We start from the raw sequence: 12241 nt of genomic DNA on the forward strand, positions 1-12241 counted from the left end.
AACTCAAAAGACAATCAGTAAATTGAGCACTCTAAGCAGCTGTGACTATTCAGGACACAGTTTCCTATTAAAAGTGTTTCTGTACATGGGCTGTTTTGGGATTTGTCCTGTGCTTGTCCAGGGTCCCACATCCAGGTACACAAATGTGCTGTCCCAGAAATTTGCTCAGAACACTGGGCTTAGTGAGACAGTGGCAGAAGAATAGGACTAAAAATAGCACACACACTGTCTACTTCAAGTACTGTCTATAGGTGTGAATGAAGTCACCTGAGCTGGAAAAGGCCAAGTACTGACCCAAAGTAGTACAATTCAAGTTCAGACAGCTGTCAAGTGATTTAAATGCCTTGACTCTAAAGAGCAAGTACTTACCTTCTTTTTCCCTGTCATATTCCATTCCTTTAGAACCTGAGTTGCGCTGCCTAGAGAAAGATAAAACATTTCAACAGAAGTTCAGCTATGAAAAAGAACCATGTGTTCATGATCAGTTTCTATCCTCCCAGCTGAGGAGCATTTCAATTTGTTGTGAATTCTCTTATGCGGGGAGAACAAAATGGACAATGCTGCCTTTCTTCTTCTCAGTTACTGGTTTTGATTCCACTGCTTATAGTGGATGGTCTACTTGGTACTACTGGCTTTTTATGGACTTTACTGCACAAAGTGTGTGCCTAACTTAAAACATTAGCATAACTCCCAGAAAAATCAACACTCAAATATCTTGCTTGAAAAGTAAAGTATCTCAGCACCCAGAGTCAACAATGAGTACATTAAATAGTCCACCCTGACTCTAGAGCATTCAAAAGTTTTAAAAACTTCTGGCATTTTTATAACGTATTTTCTATGTGTTACCTGTCATCTTCAGAAGACATAAGAGTATAAAAAGTAAAGAATTACCATCCAAAAGAGTAATTTCATGGACTCTTGCTTAAAATCTGCATCACACAAATGCAGTAAACTTGGGCCTGGCAGAAAAGAATGGTAAAAAATTATACTGAAAAGTAATTACAGTTAGACTTGAAATTCTGCCTGTCAGCCATAATGAGTTGCTTAGATAAATTTATGGAACAAAGCAGGCAGAGCTTTGGTCAGACCAGTGCCTGCTGCCATGTTAGAAGAAAACTCTTCTCCTTCTAATTAACATCATCATTTTGTTCTCCTGTAGCCTAACGCTGAAAATAGATCTCATGGTAAGCACACAGTCTGAACTGTCATCCAAACTACTATGGCAGCATCTGCTACAATAATATTTTTAAATGCCAGCAGATTAAAGGTCTTCTGCTAGAATTTAACAATCACTTCACAAATCCAGTAAATACTCAATTATTTGCCTTTTCAAATGGATTTCATACTCAGGCATTCTTCTCAATCCTTTCAGTGAAATCTTGGTATTAGTATTAAGAAGAATCAATGTTTTCAGACCACCATGAGTTGTCAACCTGTATTCAGCCAAAGACGTGTGAGGTTTCTGGATGTACCAAAATTACTTTTCCATCACAATAAACCAGATCCAAGATTATCTGGTGAGCCTCTCACACACAGTAGGAAAGATTACTAATCTTGCTAAGTCTGTTAAATTGTAAAAAAACTTGCATGGAATCTATCAAAGCCATGTTTTATTTGCTAGATGACATGACAATGCAGATAGAAGGCTAAGACAACTTCTATTTCATGTATAACTATATGTATATTTACAATTAGTTACACACACACACTTATGTACATGTAAGTACAATCCCCTCTCCTAAAGGTACCTCATCTTTTGACAGGCACCATGTTTCTGTATCAAGTAATAAACATTTGCTCCTCATTTTACTCCATGCTGCTGAAAATATGTGATTTCACGTGACAGCTTTGATAACTGTTTTCACAGTAGCAACCAACACCCTTTTTGTGTTGGCTGGTGGTCTCTTTGCTTTGCTTCCCTCAGCTTCCCTGTGAATACTATGCATGCTGAGAGTTACTTTAGGGATTCATCCAACTATCCTCTCTTTCCTCCAATTGGAAATGCACTAACTGTTCAAATCCCAAAGGCCTCATTTGAATACACCAGTATATTTTCTCAAACACATCTACAAAGCAGCTGAACAGACCTTCTGGTTATGCTTAATTAGGTAAACTAACATAGCAAATAAAACATTTGAACCCTCTTTCATATAAATAAAATTTTACATATGGAATAAAATTCGTAACAGAGGGATCACCTAAATGTCACTCCAGATATGAAGCAAGATTGGAAACTAAATACGAATATTTCTTGATTCAGCAAGCAGCACCTCTGAGAGAAGCACTGCACGGAGGTGGCTCAACCTTTCCACTCAGCATGGCCACCCCAATGTTTTTCATTGCAGGACTTCTCAGCAAGTGTTATTTCAATCTTAGCAATTTTTGTCATTCGTGTGAAAAAATATTTCAGTTATTCATTCCATCCACAGTGGCAGCTACGTGGATATGTATCTTTTCTGCTCTTTCCAGACAGTAACAAATATTAGCAATTTTCATATACTCCCTCACAAAGACTTCTGAACAGTAATCATGAACTGGTGAAGTTCAAAAAAAGGTCATCTGAAGTCAGGTATAACAGCTTGCTTTTCTTCATGATTTCAATGCATTTCTTGCAAAGCTTGTGTTCGTCCTGTTTCTTCCTTACAGCAGGTGATGAAAGAACTTCCTCTTTTGAGGAACCACTGGCAACAATTCATAAGCCACAAGCAAGCTATGATAACTCTACTACAAAATAAAGTGAAAGCAACTTTCTGAATAGTCATCAAACAGTCCTCCGCTACCTTCTCCAGGATATACATTACAGGAAAAAAAATATTGTTAATTGGATGCATCACATTTCCCTTTTTCTGTGTGTGTGTGTGCACAGACAAATGCAATTTCATTACATCCCTCAGAATGTAACTGTCTGTGCAGCTGCCTGAAGCAAAAAGAACCATATAGATCTGATGGAAGAATTTTGATACATTTATAAATAGTCCAGTTTGCTGGCATACGCTTTTTGCATATTGGTAATTCCTGGTATACGATGATGCTTTTTGGCTGAAACATTTTGGTAAGTTATGCCAAATCAAACCCAAAAATACTTTGAAGTAAAACAGGCATGAATTAAACAACTTGCTGAGATAGCAAAAATGAGGCATTTTTCAGATATACAGGGCCATTTAAGACCACTGAACTTCTACTATCATGTATGTAACTAACCCCAAGCTACAAAAACTTTGAAAAAGATTGCTCATGGTATGCCATTACTTCTGCAAAGGGTTTCTCACAGATTCTGGTGAAAGTTCAAAAATACTTGACTTTACATATTCACCAGGAAAGTGATACTAAAATACAAGTGACCTTTCATTAGAAGTGGTCTCATGATGCAAAATACAAACACGGATCCAGGTTTAAATGGCTCGAACTTTCAATGGAGTCTTGGTTCAGCCATTATAAATGTCAAGGCTATTTGCAAAATTCAGATTGAGGTTTGAATGTCAATGTATGCATCAAGTACAGGGGTTTAGGGGCCTGGTTATGTGCTTCAGAACTAACCCAAATTGTTCTTAGTTATTGTATCTTCAGTAGTGAATAATTTCCTGACATATTATTTTAAAAAGCATTAACTTTCATGCAGAATAAAGAAGCAGGTCTGCAGTAAGAATGGCTTCAAGAATGGCAAAGTCAGGTAGAACAGACGAACAACCACGTCAAACTCGTACTATGAAGAAGCAAAGATGCAGCCAGGAGGATCAATTTTTTTATAATTCACAAGTGTCACACATCAGATTTCAGAACTACATAATGTATTCTGATCCACTAGAGACAACAAACACTTTGGCATGTAATTGAATCCCTCCTTCATTAGTGAAAAAGGTACATTGTACTCACCATCCATGAAAGCTTGAACTGCCTTGTCTACATTGTTATCAAATTGCTGCAACACCAGAACTATCTCATTATTGCTTTTGTTCGGAACAATTGATCGGATTGCATTGATCTGTAAGTAAAGGAAGACAATCACATGAATTTCTCATACTCCTTCAGACTATAAGGTACCTCTGTGCCAATGCATGTTTATACAAATGCCTGTTACACTGATGTGCTCACAAGCACACAGCAATGTATCTATCTGCACAAAGCAATACCCATCCTATCCTCACTCAGCCATGCAAATAATGAAGCAGTTTCTGCATGACATCAAAACACAGAACTGGCAGCCAGTAATACTGGAAACAAATCCAACTCTCAGTCACAGCAGAAGAATTCCAGCTTAATTCAACTGACAGAATTTGGCCTTATGCTCCTTTCCTAAATGGTTTATTTGCTGCTGAGTGTCTTGACATATTACCTATGCAAATTTAGTGAGCACACAACTTCTTCAACAAGGCTCTTGCATGGCCTTGCTACACCAAAGTTATGACTGATGTTTTTTTGGCATCTGAAAAACAGTCGCATGCATGAAAACAGTCGAAGGCTAAAAGAGAACAATATAATTTTTAAAAGTTCTAGTGGCTGCTCAACATTATTTCAGCTTGCTGTTCCATATACAAGTGACCAGGAAGCTTGTGTAACAAAATCCTGAACAAAGGACATGGGATGCCAAATGCTTCCTTCAGGAAACTGCTGATGGATGAGGTGTTACACCTACTCTGGCATGCAATGCTTAAATTTCACAGCATTTGCTACTAGCTATACTGTCAGTATCCATTGATACAAAATGGAATTCAACTCATGATATTTTAATAAAATATTCCTAATGGAATCACATTATCATTTATTTTTTCATCCCTACTGAAAGCAAACAGCTACATGAAACTTTGTTGCTATTTTATTTTAATGCTATAAAAATTTTAGTAGATCAGACCAAAACAAAAATATTTAAACATAATTAGCAAAACAAAAGCCTATGATAAAAAAATGAGAGACTCTGCCAGACCAGTTTAGCTGTTCCAAATTAGCTTTATGAGCTTCTGTGTATTTACAATCAGAAACTTGTTATTGTCCTGCAAATGTTTATCTGGCACCCTCCTTTCTCATCTTTCTGTGGGAATACATCCTTGATTAGCGTGTACTTTATTTACTGCATCCCAATGTCATCGTGCTAATTGTGAAGCAGTGTGGTCTTTTAATCGCACTGTGAAATATCATTTTGAAAAAGCAGTACATGGAGGTAGAGCTGTTTAAGGGCATTAGGCTGGCTCGCATGGCAAAAGCATTCACACTACCTTGTTTTAGCTGCCCAGTTAGGTGCTGAAGGACAATCTCTATGGAGTTTCCATTAATGGGGACATCAGAAGGTGATTGAGAACACTCAACTGCTCAGATTTGACCAAAAAAATCTTATTTTCCTGTAGTATATGCACCCCACTCCTCAACCACTGTGTTTTCCTGTCCTGTATACTACCATAAACCAGGAATCATGGCATGCTCTCTCAGTGCAGTGATGGGACAGCTCAGATTCCTGATGCCTACTGGACTCAGCTTCAGAACTGCAAAAGGCTCATACCTGGCTTCAGCACATGTTAGTACAGCTACTTAGGATGATTTACAGTGCTCCTGTCCATCATGCCATTACAACCCTCTCTGCAGCTTCACATTCACCCACAGCACCTCCCAGGTAGCAAGCCTAGCCTTGGACAGTCCAGCCAAACCCATAATTTAGAAGGCAGTGGAGCTGAAGTGCTTGCCAACTTCCCAAGGACCCTTTGCCAGAGGCCTATCCCATTGTCTGTCTAATGTTGCCATGCTACAACTGAACCAGGCCAGCCCACAAACTCGGCCCCAGCCAAGAGAGGCTGCTTTAGAGTATCTACTAAACAGGGGTAACTTTATGTTAAAGTTCATACAGAGTAGGCTGACAAGTGGACGGCTTGAACCAGAGTTTGTTGTTGCCAGAAACCATGCAGAAAATCCCCTGTCTGCTCAAGGCTCTCTCTTCAGCTGACATGCATGCATGGGGCAGAAGTAATGAATATAGCTCTCTGCTATGTACTGCGGGCAGCCAAGTGAAAACTAACCCAAATCAATAGGATGTGAAGATAAAGCACTGGAAAAAGGAGTTAATTAATCTAGTGATTGTGGGCACAGACATGCTATTTACTGATAAAGCTGCAACAAGTGTGAACAGAGCTGGCTCCACAATAAAAGTTGGCAAAGACACTAAGGTAGAGCAGGCCACAAGCTGCAGACATTTTATGTTCAAGCTCGTAGCTCTCAAACATTTTCACCATGTGGATTACATCTTCATATTCTCACAAAAAACTCCCCTCTTCTTTCACAATCATGTGAATCGTCTCTCTGCCTACTCAAAATTGCATAATCTCCTTGTGGTAACTGCTTACAGGAAAAATAGTAAAAGAAATATCTAGAGTATTCTACCCAACTTGAAACATAAGCACAAGGATCTCGCATCGCTTCCAGGTCCTCCTTTGCTATCAAAGGTCTGCAAGCCTAAGGAAGCATCTGGAAACAACCAAGTGAGGCTAAGACCTCAGTCAGAGGATCAGCCAACTTGCCACAGAGTGCACTTTGGAAACTTAAAAAGAAGAATATCTGTAGGGTAGGGACATTGACACACAAGAATTCAACCAAGCAGGCTCTGTTTTAGACTACAAAATCAACCAAAGACTTTCTGTTCGCACTGTGTGATCTTTGTTAAGAATTTTTTGATTATAGAAAAACCAGAATTAAAAGCTAAACTGTGCTTCATCCAACTAATACTATAATTAAATAAAAAAAGGTTATGGAAACATTTTAGTTGCGGAGATAACCCCAAAAAACCCCAGGATGATGATCTTAGGAAAAATGCTTAACAGTACAGAGAAAAGAAATTCAGCACAGCCCTGGTTTAGGAGGACTACTAAAAATTTTGATTTAGGGAATTAATATACTGTAAAGCTCAACAGTTCTACTGCCAAACCCAATAATATTTTTTGTTGACTGCTGCACAAAAAACTGCTGCACAAAAAATATATTTTCTATTTGGAAAATATAAAAAATTGAGCAGTTTAATGAAAGAATTACTGAGGAAAGAACATCAGATTGCAAAGGAAAGCACCCAAGATCTAGGAAATCCAAAATCAGAAGTTGCTTCTCTTACATATTTATGTTGTGATACCCAGGATATCTACAGGTGAGAGATTCTCCTACATTTCCATATTTGTACAGTGATTTAAGTGGGTGAGTAGATGAAAACTAAAATTTGCAACCAGTAGGATGCATCAAAATTAATACACACACATCTATATCTATAATCAATACCTATAACCACCTCAGTTCAGAACCAAAAGAACAGAGATCCCAAAAGGTTTTGCTCCAAAACAAAGTATTTTGTCTTGTAAATGTTTAGGAACAAAATGGCATCATGTTACCATATTTCTTCTGGAATTTCAAAGACGAAGATCTGTGTGCCAGACAGCAAGTCTACAACACGTGCACTGTTTTACCAATGTTGCAATCCAGAATACATTGGAACTGTTGTACACAGGCAATGAAAATGTCAGTAATTTCTGGACAGAAATTACTGACATGTGGTTACAAGACTCAGATTGTGACCTGGCAGTATATCTGGGAGGAGGACAAGGTATATGGAGGGAGACCAGGCCATATGACAGCCTTCACCTAGAAATGCAAATTTCAAGGTCCCAGATATTCCAGCCCTTAATCCTTTAACCCTGATTTCAAACATATATGTAGATTTCTAGGTCTGAAGCTCAGCTATGTCCCCCCACACAAAAAGTGTCCCGTTTGTTTCCAGAAAGGAACCTAGTGAAAAAAAGGAAAAGCTAAAGGGAGGGATGGGAAACTTTCTGACAGCATAAGCCTAACACAAATACCCTTCTCCAGCTGTAGGTCATAAGAGACCTAACACAGACTGTGATGAACAGAGGCATATCAAAGCCCCATGAATGTTTGACAAATGCAAGTAGACAAAGTGGATTTACTGAAGGGCTCAATGTGATTTGGATCCAGCCACACCAAGTATGGTGGCTCCTCTCTGGTTCACCTGCTAACTCAGGTGATAAAACAGCCCTTGTGCTAGTACAGCTATACAACTCACTACTTACAAATCTCCAGCTGCTTGAGACAACTCCATCATTTCCCATTCCAAAAAACTGTATAGAGCTCATTTTCCTTACAAATGTGATAGGATGATGCCAGGGCAGGAGATAATTCCTAACTTTCTCTCTCTAAAGTGATAGTCCTCAAACTCAGCAAGAATATCCAGCTTCTTAACATGTAAGCAACAGATTATGCAACTAGAATCATCTGGTATTTATGACTTCTCAACAACAAACTCCTTTAAAAAATATTCAGCATTCTAAAGTATGAAAGAAAGTACCAGAGCAAAAGAATCCCTTCCCAGGGAGTGGTACTGCATTAATGCCATTCTGCAAAGGCTAGCTCAGCAGTCTACTTCATTAGATTTCCATTTATGTGGGAGAAAACTTTTTTTTCTTCTTACTGAAACCTGATCATAGGAGCAGCAGCATTACCAGACTAATTATTTTGTGAAACATCCTGTTTTTATCCAGTGTAGATTCCCAGTGAACTGCTGTCATCATCTGGATGCTAGACAGCATTCCAGGACACTAAGAAAATTCAGTAACATACCTTCAGAACCACAGACAATTAAGGCTATTAATGTCAGCATTAGCTGAGAATCTGCCACTGACAGCAGTTAAGTTCCTGGGCTTTCCCTCCTGTAGCCTAACAGGAAAGCACATTACTTTGTTTACTAAGAAATGGTTCTTAGAATTTCAGCTTACAAAAGCTACTTTAAAGCAATCACAGATCTAGAATATAAATCTGTGATCTTGGAAAAAAAACTGTATACAGTCAAGAACATGAAAGACAGGACCCAGGTCCACCTCCATTTAAACCCATGATCCAGAGCTCAAATCCTGCTAATGCTTGCTGCAATTTGGGCCAGACTGTGTCTCATCAGGACCAGAATTCCATAGTCATGAGGATGTTTTTAGCTGTCTCTTACAAAAATCATCGAAGACTGCACAGAAGTGGAATCAAAATTGAAAAAGGTTTCAAGTCCCCTCAGACAAGCTGCTACCTTATAATAAAATCCTCTTGACTATTTTTCTGATGATTATTGTTAAACGACTCACTTGGGGCAAATTTCTGGCTCACCTAAAAAAAAAAAAATATATATATACACACATACACGCACACACACATATAAAATGAATCAGTAACAGGTTACTTTGGAGGAATATAGCGCACAGGAAAGGCTGCTGAACTCTACCCTCTCATAGTAGCTTACTCTAAGGCATCACAAACACCCATCTCACAAGACTTTCCAGATAAGCCAAGCTCAAAAAGAAACAGAGCCTGCCTGGAAGTTGTGACACCAGATTACCTATTCCACATGCAGAACCAAGCTGACAGTGTTCCTCTGAGCCCTTTACTTTCTCTGTCAAGTTTCAAATGGTTCCCAGGCAAGTGTAACAAGATGGACTCAATCACTGCCTGTTTGCTGCTCTGCTCCATCTGGTCCCCCTTGGCATCATCTCAAAGAGGATGTTTCTGGTGAATAACTAACATATCCGGGGTTCAGGGAGTTTGTTTATGTATTTCTGACACAGTGACAAGTTGAACTTCTTTGCTGAAAGCTCACGGCTGTTCTGAAACCCCTAAACACAGCTGCTCTAATCCCCTTGAAGTAAGTTACTACTATGGTCACTTAGACAGAAATATTCTTATTCATGCTTGGCTAGGAAAACTAACACTGATCCACCTTGACTTTGCACTAAACAGACCAACAGATTTTCCTTAAGTTAAGAACTAAATTAATTTATAAGTATGGTTATTGATAAACACAGACATTTCCTACTTTACTTTTACTGCATGTCAGTAGCAAATTTTTATGTACACATATACATCATTCAATTCCACTACACCCCCAAATTCTCCCAAATCCTGCAAGTGAAGCAGGGAAGAAGGGCTGCCAGCAGAACACTGCTGGTTTTGATAATCTAGGAATTTAGCATTAACAGATGTCCTGGCTGCATTAAGCAAGAAAATGCATTTTAAAACCACTTTATGGCAGAATTTTTAAAAAGGTTTTGAACTTCTACACAAACATATTTCATGAATACAATTTGACTTGGTTGTATTAAGAGGGTATTTCTTACATTGGAGACATTTTTCCAGAAGCTTTATTAAGTTCATCCTGGCAAATTGAACAAGTGTTGCTAATATCCCCTTTGAACAAAAAGACAGCTTTGATCAGATCTGTGCCTCTCTTTCTGCTACATGATCTGTTAATCACCCTCATACATTCTGATCATTAATTCCTAGTAAGCCCCAAAAAAGTTCCACTTGCTGCAGTGAACTTCTTTAGGCACTTGTCATAGATTTATTATTTCACCCTTATCCATCAAATAGAAAGCCAGACATTCTAATATGTTATTTCAGGATTCCTGAGAAGTTTGGCTTAGTAAGAACTGCTCTACTTGAGTGATGACAGCACCATTTACAGACATGAGTCTGTGATATCCTGAATCCAAGTTAAATGGCTCATCAAGTGACAAAAGTGCATTTTGATCAACTTTTCTGGTCTTTGAACAGTCCATTTACTTCAACACAAGGGCAAAGAACAGCTGCAAAGGTGAACTTTAAGGAGAAAGTTTCCAATCTGTGATTTCACTATCTGCTTTGATAATGAATGATTTCAAATTTACATACTACTTCCATTCCTTCCACTCTATATCCTACTCTTTCCTTGCATGCTGACTATTGCTTATGAAAACCACATTTATGGTGTAATGCAAACAAAACTGTGAAACCTCCAAAACCACATCTGAATAAAATTTCCTTCTTGCAGTGCTACCCATCTGCTCCTCCAGCTCTGACACTTGAAATGACAAATGAGAAAGCAAGCCTTTCAGGAGAACTTCAGCAAAACATCACTCCTAACAGAATCTCAAAAGGAGAATTTTCATCTGAATGAGTATTTTGCTAATTCCAGCTGACAGGAGATCTCACAGCAAACAAACAAAACCAAAACAAAACCCCAGAAACAAAAACAACAACAAAAACCAAACCAAAACAACAACAACAAAAAACCCAACCAAAAAAAATGGATCCAAAAGCAAATCCTGAAGTTTAAACAATTCCTGATAGTACTTTGGATCAAAACCAAAGTCACATGCCAGAGATGAATGGTTATTCTGGGGAGTGCCTGACACTCACTCTTCTCTTGTTAAACTAAGAGGGCCTAATTGTTGCAGGAGACAATACATCACTTGTCCTCCTCACTCCAATTTCTTCTTCTTTGGAAGACTTGTAATTCAGAATCTCAGCACCTCTTCTGGTGATGTACTAAGTTAATGCTTGAATACCTCCTTTGATTTTATGAATTTGGATGCAAGCCAATGAGTTTAGCTCATTTTACCCCTTAATCCAGTGAACTTTTGTGCATATGATCTGAACTATGTATAACACTCAGTCTCTGAAAATCCTCATACAAAAAATAAGCCCTTACTTATTTTCAGGCACAGAGATGATTATGAGTGTTATCAGAGGCAAGAGGGAGAGTGGCATAGTGAAGGAAGATTACAGCAAGGGTCAGGGCAGAGGGAATTATTCTGAGAGGTCCTGATGGTAAACTTCTTAAACTAGTTATGCACGCAGTTAATGACCTTTGTGTCTGCTGAAATGCAGAACTTAGGTTATTCCAGAAAATCTGTGGGTTATGTGCATGAAAATATGGTAATTGAAACAGTCCTGGCTCCCCCACAAGAGTATCACAGCTGCAGGAGTCTCTGCCAACTATGGAAACTTTCATTAGCCTTCCTAACATCGCAGGCCAACATTTATATAAATCTCTTGGGGGAGAAAAAAGAAGATACAAAATAGAATGTTTAACCTATTGACTCTATGAACTATTTCAGCTGAAATGCCAAGAATGAATTATACAAGTATCACTACCACAGTAGCATTCTCTTATGACTCAAATTCAGGGGTGGAGCTTTACAGAGCCTGGGTGTGAGTGTAATGTCCAAAATGTCTGCACTGGCCTCACACCACTTTTAAAACAGTGACAGAGGTTTTACTTTCTTGAATAACTAGAAGCTGATCACGGAGAGAACACAGGGAACAGTCACGACTGGAAAAAAAATCCCAAACAACTGCTGCCCCGCCCCCAAACAAAAGAACAAACATGCTGAAATCTGCATGGGATTTTCACCACATTTTTATCCCAGTGAAACACCCTTCAATGTAAGGAGAAACTTGCATG

The 12241-nt window shown here is 38.6% G+C and overlaps 1 protein-coding gene across 3 annotated transcripts in view; it reads right to left on the minus strand.

Annotated features, from left to right (window-relative positions):
* The window catches only part of SPATS2L (spermatogenesis associated serine rich 2 like), a 77741-nt gene that overhangs the window by 27351 nt on the left and 38149 nt on the right, over positions 1-12241 (minus strand). For all 3 annotated transcript variants that reach the window (XM_084208897.1, XM_084208898.1, XM_084208899.1), the window contains 2 exons: positions 3874-3982; positions 370-419 (listed from right to left, as the gene is read on the minus strand). In XM_084208897.1, coding sequence (XP_084065023.1) covers positions 370-419; positions 3874-3982 — 159 coding nt within the window. The remainder of the gene's footprint in view (positions 1-369; positions 420-3873; positions 3983-12241) is intronic.

The sequence above is a fragment of the Fringilla coelebs genome (assembly GCF_963513975.1).
Source record: "Fringilla coelebs genome assembly, chromosome: 7".
NCBI classification, from domain to species: domain Eukaryota; kingdom Metazoa; phylum Chordata; class Aves; order Passeriformes; family Fringillidae; genus Fringilla; species Fringilla coelebs.